This window comes from Amaranthus tricolor, chromosome 3, assembly GCF_026212465.1.
Source record: "Amaranthus tricolor cultivar Red isolate AtriRed21 chromosome 3, ASM2621246v1, whole genome shotgun sequence".
NCBI classification, from domain to species: domain Eukaryota; kingdom Viridiplantae; phylum Streptophyta; class Magnoliopsida; order Caryophyllales; family Amaranthaceae; genus Amaranthus; species Amaranthus tricolor.
Window position 1 is genome coordinate 35755405 of NC_080049.1, and position 21562 is coordinate 35776966.

Below are 21562 nucleotides of genomic sequence, written 5' to 3' on the forward strand. Positions count from 1 at the left end.
GAAGGCTCTACATTTACGACTCTTGGCACAAGGGAATAGACCGACTAGTGAGACCTTATTATGAAACTTTGAAGATAAAAAAAAGTCTCATTTCTTATTTGTCGTGTTAAGGACTTGAAAAAGAAAATAAAAATAAAAGTCTCAACTAAAATACCCATCTTTTCACAAAATATTTTTCTTAGAGACTTTCTTATTTTTTAGTCTCATTATCTATTTTCATTCCCTTTAGACAAATATAGACTTGGACCTTTTTTCTGAAACAAAATACCATTCCCTCCTTCAAAATCCCCGGGGAGATTCTCTAACGACCTTGCTCAATCAAAAGAATTCTAATTAGTAAATTCACGTGAAGATCACGTGAGCACGCATTACAAAAAACTCTATTAACATCAAACCTTAGCTGATTCAGCCTTTCAAATTATTTGCTGACTCAGCTGCTACGTCTAACTAACTAGTAACTAACTTTTTTTTTGGGAAGTTCTAACTAACTAAATCTTAGCCAGGCTACTCTCTTCAGGTTAACTAATTAACAATAATAATAAATACCACCTCCTTGTCCTTTTACTAATAAAAGTCTAAAATCATTTCAGACAATCCGATCCTCCGAATTATATATTTCCTTGAACCTTAAATTAGGGTTAATCAGCCATGGATACCGAGTTAACTCGAGCGACAGTCCTCTGAATTAGAGTATAGTCTTTGTGAAACCATAAACTGAGTCATCCGTGGGTACCGAGTTAACTCAGACGATTACCCTCTGAATTAGGGTTTAAATTAGAGTTAATCTTCGTTAAACCCTAAATGGAGTCAGCCATGGATGCCGAGCCAATTCAGTTTCAGCAATCTCAACTAGCATCTCTACTCGGCCCTGAATCGGCTCCATTTGAAATTCTCATTTCTCATCTAATGTCCTCTTTAAATGAACAAAGATCTCAGGCTGAAATTGCCTTCAATCTATGCAAAGAAACCAATCCAGATTCACTAACATTCAAACTTGTTAGTACTCTTCAATTCTCTTCAAATAATGAAATCCGCGCCATGTCTACTATCCTCCTTCATAACCTTTTTACTCGCTCCAAAATCTGGCCTCAACTTTCCCCTGCTTCTCAATCTTCGTTGAAAACTGTCCTTCTTGAATGCCTTCAACGCGCAGATTGCAAAACTATCACCAATAAATTATGTGACGTCATTTCTGCACTCGCTTCCACAATCGTTCCTCATAATGGTTGGCCTGAGATTCTTCCTTTTTTATTCAATTGTGTTTCTTCTGATGATGTTAATTTGCAGGAGAGTTCTTTCTTGATAATTGCTCAATTGTCTGAATCAATCGGCTATACTTTAATTCCTTACATTAAGGATATTCATAGCGTTTTCTTGAATTGTCTTGCAAATTCTAAAAGTTTTGAAGTTAAAATTGCAGTGATGTATGGCGCGAATAATTTCATCCAGTGTATTAAAAATTCTGGTGATAAAGATTCGTTTCGGGACCTCTTGCCTGCAATGATGAACATTTTACCTGACGCTTTGAATGCTTCTCAAGAATCTACTGCTCGGGAGGCAATTATTGTGTTGATAGAGTTGGCAAAATCCAATCCTCGATTATTAATAACGATTCAGATCGGGAAACTGGTTGATTTTATGTTGCAAATGGCAAGAGCAGAGCAATTGGACGAGGGAACAAGACATTTGGCTATTGAATTTGTTATCACTATTGCTGAGGCTAGTGATCAAGCTCCTGGGATGATGAAGAAGTTGTTGGAATATGTCAGCGTATTGTTTGAAATACTGATGAAAATGTTGTTGGATATTGAGGATGATCCTGCTTGGTATAGTGCTCAAGTTGAAAACGAGGACGCTGGTGAGACTAGCAATTACATTGCCGGTTTAGAGTATCTCGATCGATTATCGATTGCTTTCGGTGGTAATTCAATTATTCCGGTGGCATCGAAGTTTTTTCCCGTGTACTTGGCAGCTCCTGAATGGCAGAAGCATCATGCTGCTCTTTTGGCAGTTGCTCAAATTGCTCGTGGTTGCTCAAAGGTACTATTCTGCCTTTTATTTGCCGGTGTTTGCCATTTGTACATCAGGAGATTTGGTTTGTGCAATTGTCAACTATCAGCTTAAACTTTTGGTTGAGCTGGAAATATAAGCCAACATGATGGAAGGTCATATTAGAAAATTAAATAGAACAAGATAAGAATTTTGATAATTTTGTATGATATTTTGTTTGATATTTTTTAGTTAGTTGATATCTTTTAGATATTTAGAATATATATATTTTCTTCTTATAAGTAGAAAATTAGTTAATAGTTAGAATTTTTTGTTATAAATCGTGGTCATTGAATATGGATATAAATACATATACTGACAACTAATTATAATTATAGAAATCTTATCAAGCACTTGTTGGTCAAGGGTTTGGAAACTCATTCACCCTCAAATTAAGTGGAATATTTAAGCTCAAATATGAGAAGGGTTTATATTGTATCCACACTAATTATAGCTTAAAGGACTCTCGTGTGAGGTGAGGAGGCGTAATAGAATATATGCATCGGGAAATGAGTTCAGCTCATAAAGTGAAATAATACTCCCTGATACTACAATAATCGATGTTTTAGGTGATGATTAAATGCTTGGCACAAGTGGTGAATATAGTTCTAAAATCATTTCAAGATCCCCATCCACGGGTAAGATGGGCAGCTATTACTGCAATTGGGGCGTTGTGTACTGATTTTGGACCGGGTTTACAGATGCAATATCATCAACATATTCTTCCAGCATTGGCTGGTGCTATGGATGATTTTCAACATCCTAGATTACAGGTTAGTTGGCTTATTCAATCAAGTCAATGTCAGCTTGAAGGCTGCTTACCTTCATACTCCAATTATCAATGATTTCAGCTTTATACATTAAAAAATTTGCTTAGTTTTAGTATCCCTTAATAGAACACAATTTGCATCTTGTTGATTAGAGTTAATTACTGTTTGTACTTTGCAATGCCCATTCTTGCATGGAGATGCCTTCAGGAGTATTCTCGAGTCCCATGTGTATTTATAAATATTTGTTTGAAGTTTTTCAGTTGGCAGTAGACATTATATGCTTGAATTTTGACGATATAAGTTTTGTTTATTAACGTATGTGGTTCTTTCATTATAAATGTATCATACAGGAACGTGCTGTTTCAGCTGTGATTAGTTTCACTAAGGACCTTACTTCCGATATTTTAACTCCTTACATGGATGGGATAGTCACTAAATTACTTGCTCTTCTACAGGTAAAGATCATAAGATGTGCAATTTTTCTAACAATACAAAAAACCCTGTGACATTGCACTTTCTTTGACATTTTTGTTTCTACCATTGGATTATGAGAACAATAAACTTTTTTCATATCAGAATGGCAAACAATTGTTTCAAGAGGAAGCCTTGACTGTGTTATCAATGATTCTTTATCCTCCTAAGGTGCCTGAGCTTTTGATGTTTGTTTGATCAAGTTTATTGTTACAAGAAAAATACTTTTAACATGGTGAATTTGGCAGGAACATTTCCAAAAATATTACGATGCTGTCATCCCTTACTTAAAAGCTATCCTGATAAACGCAACAGAAGAATCTAACCAAATGCTAAGAGCAAAAGCAATAGAGTGCATTAGTTTCATCGGTATGGCTGTTGGCAAGGAGAAATTCCAGGATGATGCTAAACTGGTTTGTAATTACTATCATTCTAATCTTTAGTTAGCTGCACCATCACTTTCTCTCGTGTTATCGATATCGGTTTCATGCTTGTAAAAACAATCTTAAATAGTGGCACCTGCCTTTTCTGGAGGTTCCCTTGTTTCTTAGTAGTAACATATGCATGTTGGCTAGAATAGAAAATATACCAGTAGCCATTTGTTGTCATTTAAAGCTTAGATTTCTGTCTTGGTGATAATTGCAGTTGTCTGCTTTTAAATAATGTTCTTTTGTGATATTTTATCTGCTAGGTTATAGAAATGCTGATATCACTACAAGGATCTCTAATGGAATCAGATGATTTAACAAGTTACATTCTACAGGTAATTTGTGTGAAATTGCTTGATTGACACTTGATTTCTTTCTAAGGCAACTTTTGAGTGCGCTTTTGTAGGCGTGGGCTAGACTTTGCAGTTGCCTGGGGCAGGACTTCGTTCCTTACATGAGTGTTGTTATGCCGCCTCTTCTTCGTTCTGCACAGCTTAAACCTGATATGAACCTCACCTATGCTGAATCCGATAATGCCATTGCAGACTCTGATAATTACACTGAAGACTCCGATGATGAGAGGTATCTATCATGATCCATATTTGTAACCATCCAAGTTGTCATCTTTTTCAAAATATTTTGCCAGAAAGACTTGTTTTATTTTATTTTCCTTGTGTTTGAATTTTCCAGGATAGAGATAAAGACCCTTCTCTTGGAAGAGAAAAAATTAGCATGTAACTTGCTATATTTTTATGCATGTAAATTGAAGGAAGGGTTTTATCCTTGGATCAATGAGGTTAGTTTCTAATTTCCATAAAGCTTTGCACACTTAAAGGCGTATTGACCATAGATGCTTTTTTATAGGTGGCACCGACTCTCGTCCCCCTACTTGAATTTCATACTAACGAAGATATACGAAGGGATGCTGTTTTGGGTACAAATTATACTGGTGCTTAGATTGATAGTTTTTCTGCACTAACTGAGACAGATTTCTCTCTTCCAGCTATGCCAGAACTTTTGCTTTCTGCTAAACTAGCTATGGAGAAAGGGCTTGCTCAAGGTAACTATGTCAAGCAGTTATCTGACTACATTGTACCAGCTTTGGTGGACGCTCTACACAAGGTTCTTGTTAGATTTGGTGGCTTCGTCCTTCTTAATACAGGAATTTTGTGTAATTCTCTTGCTTACTCCTGGTTTGCAGGAGAATTATATGGAAATTCTTGATTGCATGTTGGTTGCCTTGAATAAGTGTATACAGGTATATTAAAATTTGTCTGAATATTTAGTTAATTTTTAACACATTTTTTGACCACCAGAAATGAGATATTGCTTCATTCCCCTTATCCTTGAATTTAGATGGAAACTAATTTCTATTTATTATTTACTTCTTAATTATTGTTTTCTTGTCGCTTTTTTAAAAGAAAATGGAGCCAAAATTCTAATATCTCATTTTTGACCTTAGATTTCTGAAACCCTATTGGAAGAAGACCAAGTCAGAGCCATTACAGATGCAATTAAGAAAGTCCTATCTGCTACTTCTTTAAGAAAAGAATTTAGAGCCTCCAGGACCAGTGCAGAGAACTTTGACGCTAAAAAAGGAGACCTACTGAAAGAAGAAAGTAAACAGGAAGTGAAGCTTTTTTACCATGTTTGTAAAACTGTCATTTACTATATGTTTATATTGATCTTTGTTTTGGCATAATTTCCCTCTCGTATGAGACCGTCTCACCGTGTGGCAAGTCCATACAAAAGGCCATTATAAAAGTTTCTTTTATTGGACTATTTAAACCAAGTATGAGAGGCACGTCTCATGGTGAGACCGTTTCATACAAGAATTTGCGTAAGTTCTTTGTCCTAGCCCATTTTTCTATAAATAGTATAATACCAATAAGTAGAGTTACTTTTTGGCATTTAGGTAGGTAAAATCTTGGAAACATTAATCAAAACATTTAAGGTCTCCTTCTTACCCTTCTTTGAGGAGCTGACATCATACCTGCTACCTATGTGGGTGAGTCCTTGCTGCAAATTTCACATTTATTAATTATTTTGTTTATCAACTCCTTTGTATTTACTTGAGATTGTTTCTATAAAAAAACATTTGGTGTAGCCATGTTTGCCATTATTTTGTGCATTTAGTTTTGGTTCAAGTTTTTGTTTATCAATTGCAGTTTGCTGATAGTAATCTCTCTGACAAGCTAAGGAACGGGTTCAAGATTCCAATCACATATGACATGTTGTCCATATCTAGTTGATTTCTATAATATCTTGATTATTGCTTTATATTACTCGTCCTTGGGTTTTTAGATTTACTAGTAACCGAGTTGGGCTAGTGACCCTAGTTGATCGTAAACAAATGTGGTATGTTATAGATTGTCTGTCTCAATACCTGTTTGTAAATAGCACATGTTTTTCTTATGAATGATAGGATAATGGTTCTGAAATGGCAATTAAGCCAAAATTTGCATTTTTCATAAATTGAAAGGAGGTTGTAACATGTTATGGTGATCATCAAGTTGTCTTCATAGAGTCGAGAAGGATGGTTGTTATTGCTAAGCTATAATCCCTGCTCACCTGACTTTAGTCTAGTTTTGACAATTTCATTTAATGGTTGTTTGATTTGAAGGAGGGGAAAGGAATCGAAAGAACAAAGGAAAAAAAGATAACTCTCCCCAACTGTTCTTCACCATATGTAAGCCTTATCATTAATCATAATACCCTTTCACCTTTCAGAAAAGTTGAAATTAATCATACTACCCTGATTTATCCTTGTACTATTTGAAATTATCTGGCCGTCACATCACCAAACTCTTGATTGATTCAACCATGAAAAATCATAATGAAAGCTTCAGAGGTTAAACTAAAATAATTTCACTTAGTGTTTGTTTCTTTGTTAATGGTGGTAACCTGGTTGGTAGATGTTTCAGGCTGTCTGCTGCTGCTCGTGGTGGTTGGTAGACGAAGATATTAGTGACATCTGATAGATCGCATCTGTGGTAGGAACAGTGTGTTGCTGTTGCCTGTTAGTCGGTTGTTGTTCTCTGGTATTTCCATTGGTGGAGCTGTAGAGGTGGATGTTGAAAAAAAAACCCACATGTAATTTCACATCGTAGAATTAGCTAATGGTTTTAGAATGAAGCCTCATCGGGCTTGTGTAAAGTCAATTTTACTCCTGTCCAGGTCGTATTGTGTACAAGTCCAATGACAAATTTATCATTGGAGTCCATGATTTTTAAAGTAGAGGGATTGTGGAGAGCTATTACTCGTAAAATGAGTTAAAAAATTCAGATAATTATAGCCAAACAAAACTAGGAAAAACTAACTCCTCAATTAAACCCCTTCCCTCAATTACACCCCTTCCTTGATCAAACAGTTAACTGGAATTGTTCTCAAGCCGGCTTATAACTTGTTCTCACTTTTTGTGTACGTCTTTGAACGTTATAGTTCTTGTTAAGCTTAATCATCCATTCCCTAATGATGTTAGTTATTATTGAACCGAATAGAAAATTACAAGCGTGTCACCTAATACAAACTTCCACCGTTTCATCTAGGGGAAAGATAAAACAGCAGGAGAACGAAGGGTAGCAATTTGTATCTACATCAATGTTGCTATGCAGTGTCGTCAAGCTGCTCTCAAGTAAGTTTAACACCTGTATTTTTCAATTTTATGTGCAATCTTAATGCTTTTGGGATATTCTGATTTTTGTTTCGATGGAGCAGATATTATGACACATACTTGACTTTATTGGTTGAAGCCTGCATGGATGAAAATGCAGGTGTCAGACAGGTGGGTGTTGCATAGTGTCTTATCTTAATCAATAGTCATATTTCATGTTAGCTTGTTCTCACATTTTGTGCATACCTTCATTCAGGCTGCTTTATATGCACTTGGTGTCTGTGCACAGTACGGTGGCCTTGTATTTAAATCAGTTTTGGGGGGTAAATCTTCCATGTGCCTTTTCATCTCTAATATATGCGTTAGTTCTTATGGAATTTGATTATATTTTTCACTTTTTCTGTGCAGAGGCTCTCTCAATACTGAATGTTGTCATCCAGCATCCTCAAGCTCGTAATTCTAACAATGTAATGGCATATGATACAGCTGTGTCAGCGTTGGGAAAGATATGTCATTTTCATCGGGACAAAATTGATTCATCCCAGGTTTGTCTTTCTATTATTTCAAGTTATATGTAGTTTTTCTGTTGGAATTAAGGCTTTGGTATCATTTAAGATGTGTAATTTTATCCACATACACTAAATCTTAAGAAACATTATGATACCTTCTTTTTTATTAATAAGGATAAGGATAATCCCTTCAGGCAGAGGAGGAGGTGAGAATTGATTTTCCGTAAGTGAAGAGAATTAAACTCATATTATAAGGGGGCAAGAAAAGAATATTATTAGGCCAACACATGATTCTCGAGGGGATGAGGAATTTAATGTGTAACAACATCAAACATGTATGTTGTGTTGTAGTCCTTGCATTGTACCCCTCGGTCTCTCTGAGATAATACCATTTGACTCAGATATGTGAGAGCTTTTTAAGTCAAATGATATTATTTCATAGAGATAGAGGGAGTATATGTTTAGCATGTTTTTAATGGTGGCATTAATGTTTGGTGCATGTGGATCCTAATTTTTCTTTGATCATGAAGTTTTCATTCTGCAACTTTGTGCTGAACTTTTGCACATGTCATAATTCATTTTTGAAGATTACTTTGATTTTCTGTAGGTTATTCCTGCCTGGCTAAATTGTTTACCCATAATAGAAGACTTGAACGAGGCCAAAGTTGTTCATGAACAGCTCTGTTGGATGGTTGAAAGGCAAGTAGTTGATTTTTGTTATCTTTAACTGATTAATTCTGGTTCATTAGTACCTATGTTCTAATTAGTTGTTATACTTGCATAGTAACTATAAAACTATTGTTTTACTTTTGTTCTTTATGTATGAGAAAAAATATAGTCAATTGAAAGCTCAATTAATTCCTCTCAAATCAATACATATAGTCATAATATTAACTTTATGCTCAATAATTTTTTTATTTCTGCACAAGTACATATATTACAGGTTAAAATAGTATAATATAGATTGAGTAAAACAAGAAGTGTAACATCTAATAAAACCCAAAGCAATTATTTCAAGCCTCTTGATTAATGTTACATATGATTGCTTTCAGAGCCGATGTAGACCTTTTGGGACCGAACAATGAAAATATACGAAAAATTATCACGGTATTTGCGAAGGTTAGTCTCCTTTTTTAAAAATGTATACATTAAGTTGTAGTTTTGTTTATGAATGATTTGGTTGTTTATGTAGGTTCTTTGTAGTGGTAAAAATTTAGCAACGAAGCAAACTGCATGGAGAATGCTTAGAGTGTTGAAGCATTTACACAAGACTTTGCCACCCGGTATATTTGCTTCATCAGTGTCGTCATTGAACCCACAACAACAGGAAACATTGCAGTCAATCCTCCTTCGTCAGTATACATCCTAGTTTTAACCCATGATTACATGCATTTACACCATTGCCGTTTTCTTGTTCTTCTATTTAAAAAATCCGATCTTAATTGTTTTTGACGTGTATTTGTACTTGGTTGAAATATCTAGATTTAGGTGTGCTCAAGTTAGATTTGGCACAGGAGTAGACAAAGACGATAAAATGTTTCGGTCCGATTTTAACCATGTATTCAAATATTTTACTAGTTGATTAGAACAGTCCTTATTTTTTGGAGAAATTCCCAAAGCTAATCTAACAATTCAAGTCCCTATGTTACAGTGAAGATACTAATGTTAGCTAATTACTAAAAACAGTTCTCCACAATGACAAACTCAAAAATCACTCATCACTTATTAATCAACCCTATTGGACTGTCGTAGAATTGCTTACTCTAATCTCTAGCACAGTTATTTGAAAATAGCCAAGTAACACTTCAAATGTTTCTAAACATTGCGTTATCGACCAAACATTCATATAAGTATAATTACACTTGATAATTATCTACATATATATACAAACTAGATATGCCTTAAAAGTAGACGAAGAAGTTGATGATCAAACATGACAATGGCAAGCATATTAAGAAACTAATAGAGGCAATTATATTGTGTAAATATGATAAAAATAGATCTAACCCTAATCTTTTGAAATTGAAGCGCTCACATTGTTTTTGATGAAAAGTATGAGAAAATGATAGATGTGCACACAAGAGTTAAGTGGTGGGGACACACTCCAAAACAGCAAGGGTACAAAGTAAAAGAAAACAAAAGTAAAAATATTGGCAAACTCATTGGAACAAAGTGAGTATTAGAGGTCGCCTGAATACTAAATAAAAGAGTGTGGTTAAATTGTTCCAGGATGTTATATTACATGGAAAAGAATTAACAAGAAAAAATTTACTTGAAATCAAAATACATAGTTTGATATAAAAGTACTAAAATAGCAAAATGTAACATACAACTCTAAAGTCGTCTTCTCCATGAGTATTCTCAATGTTGCAAGGGCAAGAAATTGAATGAAGAGAAGGAAGTAGAGAAATTAATCTTAAAAAATAAAGAATACAGAAAAGAATTTAGAGGAGAGAGAAAAGAATTGTAAGAAAGCTGTTGCTGTCTGTTTCTGTACCTTTTTTAATCTGATTTATTATCACCGTAAAACTTTACCTTAGGGGGAGGGCTCAACTCTAATACTCCCATTTTAGGGGTAAACTTTTTTGGGCGTATTTATTTACGTCCAATCCAGGCCCTACACTATAGTCCAATTAATTACTGAGCCACTTTTTACCCTCTTTTCCCTCTTATACGGGCGACCCCTTGGGACTATTTCATTTAAAGTTATCAAATGAACAGGAACACAATTCTATATAGTTGTAAAATTATGAGGATTTTGTTTAAAGCCAACAAAAATAATGAAGAACATACAATTATATTAAGCAAAGCAATGAACTCATTAGTTACACGAAGAGCGAAATATATCAATGTGAAGAAACTCGGTGAAGCTTGATTGGAACAAACATACCAAGGATATCCATTTGAGATAACATACAAGTGTTCTTTTCGATGTTAAATGCCCAAAGCCTAATTACTCCGAATAAGCACACGCTCATAAAACAGCTAGAAAACAAATCCCGGTGTATACTCCATTTATAAACAGATAATGTGTCAAAGTTCTCAACTTAGTACATAGCAAAACCTTGAACATTTTAAAAGCCATATATGACTCTAAATAAGTTCTCGTAAATTAACCCAAGAAGAACCTCAGTTTAGTTACTCACTACCCCTTTCCTCAAGCTCTCTCCTTCCGTCAGCCTTAGCTAGTACTCAAATAAACTAGTGATAACCAAGAGCAAATCACATTTTATAAGCCATATATAACTCTAAATAAGTTCTCATAAATAAACGAAAGTCGAATCTTGTCTCAATTAAACCAAGAACCTCAGTTTGTTACCCACTACCCCTTTTCTCTAGCTCTCACCTTCCATCCGCCTAGCTAGTACTCAAATATGGTAGTGATAACTCAGAGCAAATATCACAATCAATATACACTTGCTCAAACCACCAAAAGTATGTCAAAATTTCTCAAGGACCTAGTAACAAAATCATGACCCATTCAAAAAGGCAAACTCCAAATAAGCGTCCATAATTCAATATTATTAGCTAGAGGTAGCTAAGAGTAAATCCTAGTACATACTCTAATACCTAATCACCAAAAAACATGTCATTAGTTCTTAATGACCTAGTAAGTAAGCGTGAATGACTTGAGCATATCCCAATATATATATATATATATATATATATATATATATATATATATATATATATATATATTCTAATCTGACATAGTTTCTTGATGGCCTAGTGACAAAAGCCTCAATAAGTCCAAATAAAAGCTTTAAAATAAACTAAAGATAGCTTTGACCAATTCAAAAATCACTAAAATATCTCAGAGGTTCCCAATGGCTTAGTAAGTCTCCAAATCCTGACCATTTTAGAAGTCCAATTTAAGTGTTCATATATCAGCTAGTGGTAGATATAAGCAAATCCCAGTAGCCCTAAACACCAATAAATGTGTCAAAGGTTCTGAATGACATAGTCTCAAAACATTGGCAATTTCAGAAGCCCAACATTAGATATAAGGCTTTTAAATCAACTAATAGTGCTGCGCAAATCCTCGCATAATCTCTCCCTACTGAGCAAAAAGCGTGTCAAAAGGATCTCAATAACTCCAAATGCGCACCCTCATAACTCAGATAGTGATAGCTCCAAGCAAATCCCAACATATACTTCTCCCTATCCACCAAAAATGAAGCAAAAGTTCTTAATGATCAAGAAATATACAAAATCTTGATTATTTTAAAAGCCAAATGACTCCAGATAAACACACTCTCATAAATCAGCTAGTTGCAGCTCTAAGCAAATGTACTCCGTCCCTAATCGCCAAAAATTTATCTAAGGTTCTGAATAAGCTATTTACCAACAAAATCTTGATCATTTTGAAAGACCTATAACTCTAAAATGTCCACACTATCACTCATTAATTAGCTAGTTATAGCTCTAAGCAAATCCAAGAAAATACTCTTCCCTGAATCAAAAAAAATTGTTCAAAGGTTCTCAATGACCTAGCAAGAAGCAAAATCTTGACCATTTTAAAAGCCCGGAAACTTTAAATACACTTACAACACAGTGGAGCCATCAATGTCATCAAAAACTTCTCAATTGCAAAGATAATATGCAAACCAAGACCAAAATCCAGTTTTCTACCAACAATGAATACAATAACAATTTCCAAAAAAGATTGCACAATCATCAGCTATCAGATTATAATGCTTCACAAACTTTGCATTCAATATTATCGAACATGACCCAAAACAATATTCATAAGCACAATCAAGTCTCCAAACTCAACGAAATCATACACTAATTCCAACCGATCGTAAGTGCAAGACATTCCTCAGGTTCAGTAAGGTTTACTTAGAGATCTTCGCATGTACATATCATAAAAGAATCAAACCACATCCAAAAAAAGAGTTATCCAAAAATATGTAGTCGAATAACGTCCAAGTGTTCGTATTAGGATAAGGTCACTACAATAGTCCTATACTACAAACAAAACAAACATAACCAATCTCACCACATCAATCTCAAGAAGTCATATAAACCCTTATTGCCACCAATGTCAAGCCCTTTATTTTCCAGAACTCATCCAAAAAGCACTCCTGGGTCAAAATAATGAACAAATATCTTTGAGCTCAAACAAAAATAATATATCTTCAAATTATAAGCAGTAAAAATGATAACATTTCAGTCATCAGATGCATCAAACTCCATACAGCAGTAAAAATACTAAAACAAGCTTACACTTAACATTATCCACAATACAACTACAGAATAATGCAATTTCCTATCAATATCAATAATAAAACACAACAAAATCATAAACTCAAAATCATATAACACCAAATAAGCAATTAAACCACACCACATAACGCATTATTCCATCAATATCAATCTAATAATAAGATCAAAAACTCAAAATCAAAAGACACCGATTAAATAAAACGATTAAAACACACTAATACTTTTTCTGATCAACAAACAAAAACAAAGAAACAAAATCACAAGTAAAATCCAAAATGATAAAAATTACCATTAAACATAGCCTCCAAAATCTGATATGAGAAAATCCAAAACAAAATTCAATAATAAAAAAAAAATTGTTCAATCATAAGATGCAAACTTTAACTAAGCAGTAAGAAGAACGGCACCGCCATTCTCCTTAATCTTCTTCTCAGCAATCTTAGAAATCAATTTAGACCTAACAACAACTGCTTGATTCTCAGGTAAAACACCTTTACCCAAAACCTTAAAGTACCCAAATTGAGTAACATCAATAACTGGAGATTTTCCTTCTTTGGCAGCTTTTTCTTTCACATCTTGAGGAACCATTGACCAAAGTTTGTCAAGATTGACAGTTGGGCAATGAAATTTGTTGCGTAATTTGTGAAAATAACGCATACCCACTTTGCCAAAGTACCCAGGATGGTATTTGTCGAAGAGAATTCTATGGTGGTGCATACCTCCGGCGTTTCCTCTTCCTCCTGGATGTTTTCTGTGCTTTCCGATACGACCATGTCCGGCTGAGACGTGACCTCTCTTCTTACGGTTCTTCTTCAAACGGGTTGTCATTGTGACGGCGGATCCTCACTCTCTCTCTCTCTCCTTTTTCTCTCTCAAAGGTGTGAAATGGAGAGGTAAGGAAACTGGAGATTAGGGTTTGGTGAATTTATCGTTGTACGATGGGCCTTGCGGAAGGATTGCTCTAATTGACATTCATTGGGCTGATTCCTTGGGTTGGGCTTGAAAGATGTTGTGACTTGTGAATCATTGTGATATTAAATAATCTAATTATTTAAATATGAAAATATAAGTTTTTTTGTTTTGAGACCGTCTTATCTTAAATGATGGTCGCTCACAAGTCATAGGAGCAGCTATTTCTTCTTTCTTTTATGATTTGTTTAAAAAATTTAATCAATTAGTAGTAATTTTCATATTAAAGACTGCTCGTTAGTAAGACAACTTCAATATAGAAGTTTATATTATCATAATTTGCATTAATTTAGTTATTTTATTCATGTATAAGATGCGTCTCACAATTTATTGACCTATACAACAATTTGTATATATATTAAGATTTAAATTACTAGTTTTACAATCAACTAATATTTTTCAAAATATTATTTTCATTTTGACCTAAACACTAATTTTACAACCGACTAAAAAAGTTATTTAATTTTAAATTTAATTAATAAGCCAAAAGTTAACCAACGAATTGAGCAAAACATCATCTATGAAACAAGGCATTACGTTTGCAGCAAAAAAATATTATCTTATGTTTGCAGCAAAAAATCTTCTTTATGGTTTCTAAAGGCTAAAAAATATAAGTGCTAATTAAATTGCTAATCAAATGAAAGCTAATAAAACTTTAATTTATAATACTAATTGCATATACAAATCAAAATATTTATCAAGAATAACTCTAATTGGAGTATATAACAATATCAACTTATATTTATTTTAAAGTATCACTCCAAGTAATCTAATACTTCTACATAGAAATAAAGCAATCTAATACTTCCACATAGAAATATTAATTACATGGATGCATGATGATAGAGAATATTTACTTGGCTATAAATGAATGCAGAAGAGATAACTTAAAAGAGGAGTATATAGAAGATAATAGTATTTGTTAGAGTGATGTTGGTGTTGTTTTAACGTTAACTTGTAGGCTAAAGAAATAGATTAAAACAGAACTAGCATCTATCATTATTTTCAACCACTAAACTAACTAATAATTTTCAATACCTATCATATTTCTTGTATATACTCAATGGTATAGCTTGGTTCCCAACAAGTACTTTAAGAACAAATGAAAATGAAAGTCATTGTATGTAAGAACTTGTTAATGTTAACGGAGTAATTCAGTGCGATAAACTAGTTACTGATAGTTCGTGTAAATAAGACACCACAGATGTGAAGAGTGGAAACATCAATTAAGAATCAATCAGTGAAGTAAACTAGAAGCAAATAATATTATCCTCCACATTTTAAAGAGGTCTCGACTGTTGAAATTGAATCTGATGAACCCAATGGATGTTCTAGCCTTCTAAGACGCTTCATCTTACAAACAATGTCAACATATTAATCCCAACATGTGATTTTGGGTGCATGAGTTTCAATGAAAACCTCTTACTAGAAATATTTTAATTAACTTCAAATCTTTGCTTGATAACACATCGTCAGACAAAAGGGATTCAAATAGAGAACTTTTATTTGTGATCCCGTTTTCCTCAATCCATAGCCTACGAAACACATACTTCATCCGTAGCCGACGAAACACATACTTCATCCATAGCCGATAGCTAAGCACACCAGCCATCTAAAATTGGATGATGAACAATCCCACTGCAAGCTCACAAGACACAGGAAAACAAATAGAAATCTCGTGTGATGACGAACCAGAGTAACTGGTAGAAGATTTAGAAGCCTGATCAAATTAAAACCCAATCACAGAAAGAATGCAAAGCTGACTCTGCTCTAAATAATATTATACAATTCTTAATAAATGCTGCATATATAATTTATATATTTACACTATTAAAAGACCTGCAGGGATCAAGAATGGGAGGGGCTATCGTAGATATTGGGATCAGGAAGGAGGTATATTTAACTACTTGTGAAGAAAGATCGCGGCTCCAACCAAGCCAAACCATAATGTTACTGCTGCCCAAAAAACACGATTATTTTCCAAGCCAACAGTATTCCACTTGAGAAAGTCCCCCATATAGTCTCTGGAGGATGATGGGAAGGGGCTTGGTGAAGCACCAATGACTTGTTCCTTGTTTTTGCTTTTGTCTGTCCAAGATGATGCATAACTACAATGGTAATAATATAGGCAACATTGCATCAGTGAGTTTTCATAGACAATATGTACCAAGAAATCCAACTCGAACACAAAGCAATAAACATTACAAAGTGAGAAACATTACCAAAAAAAAAAAAAAGAAAAAATTCTCTCATTAGATCTTTCATATGTTTTGCATAACAAAACCTAAGTAAACCTATGTTCCCTGGACAATTTCCTATGTTGAAAATTTGTAATGAGAGGTAATTCACCCTAGTGAGTCCTTAGAGAGGGAACTCATGGAAGCACTCGAGCACTTCTCCTAGATAACAACATCATGCAACCCATGAATTTTTATCAAGGATAAGAAAAAGTAATAGCTAGATCTTTATACTTGATAGGAGTAGTTCCTAAGTCGCATGAAGTCGTTATGTGTCTTAGATTGAACAAACAGAAATTTACTTGTCTAAGAGAAGTTCTATTATAGAGGTCTGTTCAAGTATTTTATTCAAGCATTGGAATACTTTATTAGATTAGACATTAAGCATTAAGAATTTGAAGTTTGAACCAGCCATCTAGCAATTGATTGCGGCTACATGGGTAAAGTCAAGAATGCATTTCTTCATAGATTTAACACAAGTAACTGGAAATTGGAAGTTGGAAGTTGGGAGTATTAAACAAATAAAGTCCCACTAAACCTATTTTCAGATTTGCAAGCTATGCCCCATAACTCTGGCTCTAACCACATACATGCAAAAAAAACTGATGAAAATTAGATGATTTGTCTTTACATTTGCCTCCTACGTAAATCATTATCTGCCTAAATGACTTCACCTACAACCAACTGTTTTAAAAAGTCAACCTAAACTTCAAGAAGCAAACCCTTGAGCATCCAAAACCACAAACATACCAGCTTTCACCTCAAATTATTTACAGATCCCATTAAAGGCTGCTATTTAAAGACGAGAAGCATGTTAACGAAACACACAAATCAAGATCAGAAATATCTTACTAAGTTAAACACAATCGCACATGGAGATGTTAAGACAAGATAGTCACCTGTCATAAGCAGAACCAATTAACGGGATTGTCACCATCTCTTCCTGGGTTATCTTTATTTTTGGAGCTTGCAAGATGTAACGAAGCTCTGCAGCTTGTCGGCGGATGCTGATACTGGGATGCCCTTTCTCTAATTGCTGATAAAGAGCAATGCAATCTGCATGCCGGTTATCGGCCTCATAAGCCATAGCCAACCATATTTGTATCTGAAAGCCAAAAAAACATAACCCTTAGAATACCAATCACAATGACATTAACCCACTAAAACAAGAGAATAGATATCTTTTCATTTGTGAGCAGCCAAACTCACCTCGCCACCAAAAAGTGTAGGTCGGGAGATGATTGTCAGAGCACCTTCAAAAAACTCAACAGCTCGGTTGTACATGCCCCTACCGTAAGCCTTTTGACCAAGCTCGAACATCAACTTAGCAGTTGCTCTCCTTTCAGCTTGCTCTTTCGCCACCTATAGCATCATAGTACGGGGATAATTCATAATAATTCAAATTACCTCAGTGAAAAAGAAAGGAAAAAGAACTGACATAAGGATAGAAATAACAACCAACCAAACAAGTATGACAAACATGATTTTGGCAATAAAAAACATTTGTCAGATAATAAATTCAGTCATCATCACGGAGTATATCTGGATAAACAAGTCCAAGTTCATATCCACATGTTTCAATATCTTCACCTTACTGCATATCAAACTACTGAAATATCCTAAGGAGTACTTTACATTTACAGCACCCAAAACGGATCAGCCATTTAATCTCTGTAAACACAAGTCCTATTTGGCTAAGAAGGCATTTTAAAGGCTTCTAGGTACATGCACATATGCAATACATGAAACCCAATTCCAACAGCATGATGTTTTTGTTCAAAAAGATGCAAAAGCAGTAACACATAAATAATAGCAATGCTCAAATGACATCAATTTATAGAATTTGTATAAAACAGTAACAGCAGAAATAGGAGAAAGAAACTAATAAGAACGTACAGACTGGAAATAGACTTTTGACCAACAAAAGGAATGAAGTCACCTACAGAAAAGAATAATTGAACCTGAAACAACTCAAACCTTACTATTCCAGCTACTTTAAAAGGTGTAAATTATGAGCAGCATACACCACAGATCAACTCAGACATGCAGTGCGACTGCAGTACTTCGAGTGTGATGGTCGTTCATAAAGGGCTGGGCCTCAGTACCTAACTAGCATTCTGTCTATCACATTCAAACAGCATTTCTAGAAAACATAAAGTTCCAAGAAATGCTGAAGCATACAACATAAGAAATCAGCTCTAAGAAGATGATCATCAATGTGACATTGTTGCTCTTGATATAAGGATTTTACCTCAAGTACCTCTGCTCAATCGCCACCATAAGGTATCTTTAGTTTCTACTTAGCTGAAATAAGATTGCACATTTCTGGCTTTTTTCATCAAGTATTATTGACAAAACTTGATTTCTCTTCTCAGATACTTCTCCTTGCTCATAGAATGATTCCACATCTAAGGATCATGTGCATGGTGAAACAATGCTAATATGTTAAGACTTAAGACTTAAGACTTTGAGAGAGGCCTAGTTAATACTCCCTCGGTCCCCATGATATTGCCCCCCATTTATGGTGTAAAAATTGATTTGTGGTTGGAAAATAAGACAAAATACAAGTAAATGAGAGAAATGAGGGATTAATATCAAAAGAGAGAATAAGTTTGTGAATGAAATTAAAAAAAATGAGGTTTTGCGAAAGGGTGCAAAATAATTGAGATAAACTGAAGTGCAAAACTTGTGTAAAATAATTATGTTGAATCATCTTTATAAAATTAATTCTAATTTCAAGTAGTTTCTCATCAATTTAACTTGGCTTTTGGAGATATAGGCTTATGCTTAAGGCTCACACAAGACCTCATGAATACTCAAGAATCAAGAGGCCTTTACTAAGGATACTAGACTCATGGCCGGTCGATTAGCATGTAGCCATGTACAAAGCGATCTGCAAAGAAGCTGATGACTTTTGTTGTGCCGTCTCTTCTTCAAAAAATCTCACTTCCATTAAAATATACTCCATAGGCTAGTTGAATAGTAAGTTAATTAATGGAGAGATTTATAATATACTAGTTTTTCAATAAGATAGAATCAGCACAAAGCCCCCCAAATCATCAACAATTCGAATCAGAGAAAAACTTGCAGAATTCTACTTTAGGTAGCCTGCACAGAGTGCCTGGTGTCAAGATTTCAGGTTTGAGATATTCTTATAGTTATTCAGTAATTCTAAATGCTAATTACTCACATAACATCTATAATAATTGATTGCTAATTTGCTACTAAGTCTAATGTTTTCATCCATAATAAACATAATTTACAGGTCTACGAAAGATCAGCTTCAATCAAACGTCAAGTCAGATCAATTTTGACATGAACACATCAATCAAACAGCACTCAGGCAAAAAAAAAGTCACTCAATCAACAAATTAAGAAGCGAACACAAACCTTTTCAAGTTCTTTCCTAACTCGCATCTTCTTCTCTTCTTCAGTTTCATCACCATCATCGTCTCTATCTTCATCACCAATCCTCCCTTGCAACTCTTCGGCTTTCTTCTCCAACTCTCTCATTTCTTCAAGCTCTTTCACTCTTCTTCTCATTGCCGTCTCCCAATCAAACACTTCCTCATCAACACCACCATTAACACCTTTACCGCCTTCTTCATCACCATTTCCATTTCCATTTTCTTCATCACTAGAGTTTTCCACAGCGTTCGATTTCCGTGAAAAACTCAATCTCCGTCTCTCGGTAAACTCTCCTCTAAAACTAACCTCTTTTTCTCTTTTCGGCAAACTTAACCTCAAAACGACGTCGTAATGGAGAAACCGGAGATTCTTCCGGTGATCCGAAATTATTTTTGACGGAGAATGTAGATTAAGGTTTCCGAACACCGTCGCCATTTCCGCCGGAGAAATTCGAGGAGAGAGAAAAAGATTCGGTGGAAGAGAGAGAAAATGAAATGAGAGGTGATGTGGATAGAGTGAGTTTGAGGAGTTGGAAAATATCTTAGAAAAGGTTAAATGAAAACACGTTTTTACCCTTGATTGATTTTAAGGGAACGTTTGGGTTTTGAGGATAAAATGGTCTTAATATGTTTTATTGTTACGTGGCGCGCTGTTAAGGCGGCTGAAATGTGGCGGGTGTTGGATTTGAGTTTGCCAATGCGTTGAAGGAAAGAATTAAGATTAGTAGGATAAATGAAGATCACGGCATTGTTACGATGTCGTTTTATCTGGACGATTGGTTTTTGCATTTCTTTTGGGCATTGAAACTTATGGGTGAATTGTAGGACCTTACTAGATATTTAAATTGTGTGGACAGTATTAAATTAAATAATAAATAAAAATTAAAGAAAGTAATAAAGATATTTTCATAAAAGAAAATTATAATAAAGTAAAAACAACTATTAAAATAAAAAAGTTTAACAATTTCAAGGGGATAAAGATAGAATGGGTTAAAGCCACCATCAAAATTACTAAAACAAAATGGCTCAAAAAGAATTAATGGTTAACAAAAAGTGAATCAATGAAAGACAAAATCCTAAGTGTGAAAAGTGTGTTACAAATTAAGTAGAAATTGGCAAAATTCAGCCATAGTGAAAGTCTATAAAAGTTGATTGAGTTGACATGTTCAAGAGACGTTTGAGCATGATCATGAAGATGATTTTAGAGTTAAAAGTAGTCCAACGAATAATTGCATTGCAATTTGCATATATAAGATTGATGCAAAAAGCGAGCCAAATGCACAAGAAATTGTTGCTTGAAAGAGTCATCTGGCGCTCGAACGAGCTGCATCAACTCACAAATGAGTAAAGTGTTTTAGGCCTCATTTTCAGCAATTTGCACACCTATGCCTTTGGGGATATCTAAAATTGATTCCTTTGACTCTTTGAGCGAGGACTCCCAGTATTTGAAGTAGTGTAAGAGAAGAGTACAAGGAAACTTATTTTTAGTCATTAAACCAAAGAGAGAAAGAGTGGAACTTGCAGTAAGAGGAAACTCTTGCAAACCAAACATTTGATTTCGGATAAGGAAACCTTAAACGTACCCATAAAAAACTTTTTTTTTTATGTATTTGATTATTGTGGGTCAAAGTAAGGTAGGTTGTTGATATAAATTCTTAAATAGGTCAATTTGCTATAGAGGTGATCAAACACCGGGCCGGTCCGGGTTCGGACCGGGCCAGGAGGGGAAAAACTGCCCATTGATGCTGGTCGGGCCGGGCCGGACCGAAGTGCGGGCCTAAAAGTTCCTGCCCAAACCCGTAATATGCGGGCGTGCGGGCCTATGTTATATATTATTTATATATAATTAAAAACACAAATTACAAATTATTAAAATAAAC

At 34.6% G+C, this 21562-nt stretch overlaps 3 protein-coding genes across 8 annotated transcripts; 1 reads left to right on the forward strand and 2 right to left on the reverse strand.

Moving 5' to 3' along the window:
* Positions 1-24: 24 nt before the first annotated feature.
* On the forward strand, positions 25-9541 carry LOC130807875 (uncharacterized). 6 transcript variants are annotated; one of them, XM_057673251.1, is made up of 21 exons: positions 25-1225; positions 1421-2040; positions 2619-2822; positions 3170-3274; positions 3396-3461; positions 3539-3703; positions 3982-4053; positions 4125-4300; positions 4409-4514; positions 4583-4652; positions 4722-4840; positions 4920-4976; positions 5181-5366; positions 5634-5726; positions 7267-7352; positions 7436-7502; positions 7588-7654; positions 7740-7876; positions 8448-8539; positions 8893-8959; positions 9033-9541. In XM_057673251.1, exons 1-21 carry the CDS (start codon positions 802-804, stop codon positions 9207-9209), a joined length of 3156 nt encoding a protein of 1051 aa, XP_057529234.1. In that variant the 5' UTR covers positions 25-801; the 3' UTR covers positions 9210-9541. The 6 variants fall into 6 exon arrangements, with proteins under 6 accessions (XP_057529234.1, XP_057529233.1, XP_057529236.1 ...); XM_057673250.1 differs by having other exon boundaries at positions 25-2040; XM_057673253.1 differs by lacking the exons at positions 7436-7502; positions 7588-7654; positions 7740-7876; ... (1 more) ...; positions 8893-8959; positions 9033-9541 and adding an exon at positions 6342-6407 and having other exon boundaries at positions 25-2040; positions 6643-7295.
* Positions 9542-13326: 3785 nt separating this feature from the next.
* LOC130807877 (60S ribosomal protein L27a-3) lies at positions 13327-13975 on the reverse strand. Its single transcript, XM_057673258.1, has one exon. It carries the CDS (start codon positions 13895-13897, stop codon positions 13454-13456), a length of 444 nt encoding a protein of 147 aa, XP_057529241.1. The 5' UTR covers positions 13898-13975; the 3' UTR covers positions 13327-13453.
* Positions 13976-15712: 1737 nt separating this feature from the next.
* On the reverse strand, positions 15713-20390 carry LOC130807878 (uncharacterized). The gene is made up of 4 exons (XM_057673259.1): positions 19666-20390; positions 17485-17637; positions 17175-17380; positions 15713-16146 (listed from the first exon to the last, which is right to left on the reverse strand). Exons 1-4 carry the CDS (start codon positions 20116-20118, stop codon positions 15942-15944), a joined length of 1017 nt encoding a protein of 338 aa, XP_057529242.1. The 5' UTR covers positions 20119-20390; the 3' UTR covers positions 15713-15941.
* Between the last annotated feature and the right edge of the window lie 1172 nt (positions 20391-21562).

Coding starts and splice junctions, on each gene's coding strand:
- LOC130807875 (XM_057673250.1), top strand. CDS start 802: ATGGAGTCAGCCATGGATGCCGAGCCAATTCAGTTTCAGCAATCTCAA. Junction 3,462..3,538: donor TGATTCTTTATCCTCCTAAG/GTGCCTGAGCTT, acceptor TGAATTTGGCAG/GAACATTTCCAAAAATATTA. Junction 7,503..7,587: donor AAAATGCAGGTGTCAGACAG/GTGGGTGTTGCA, acceptor ACCTTCATTCAG/GCTGCTTTATATGCACTTGG.
- LOC130807877 (XM_057673258.1), bottom strand. CDS start 13,897: ATGACAACCCGTTTGAAGAAGAACCGTAAGAAGAGAGGTCACGTCTCA.
- LOC130807878 (XM_057673259.1), bottom strand. CDS start 20,118: ATGGCGACGGTGTTCGGAAACCTTAATCTACATTCTCCGTCAAAAATA. Junction 17,638..19,665: donor TTAGGAAAGAACTTGAAAAG/GTTTGTGTTCGC, acceptor ATGATGCTATAG/GTGGCGAAAGAGCAAGCTGA. Junction 16,147..17,174: donor ATTGGTTCTGCTTATGACAG/GTGACTATCTTG, acceptor TTACCATTGTAG/TTATGCATCATCTTGGACAG.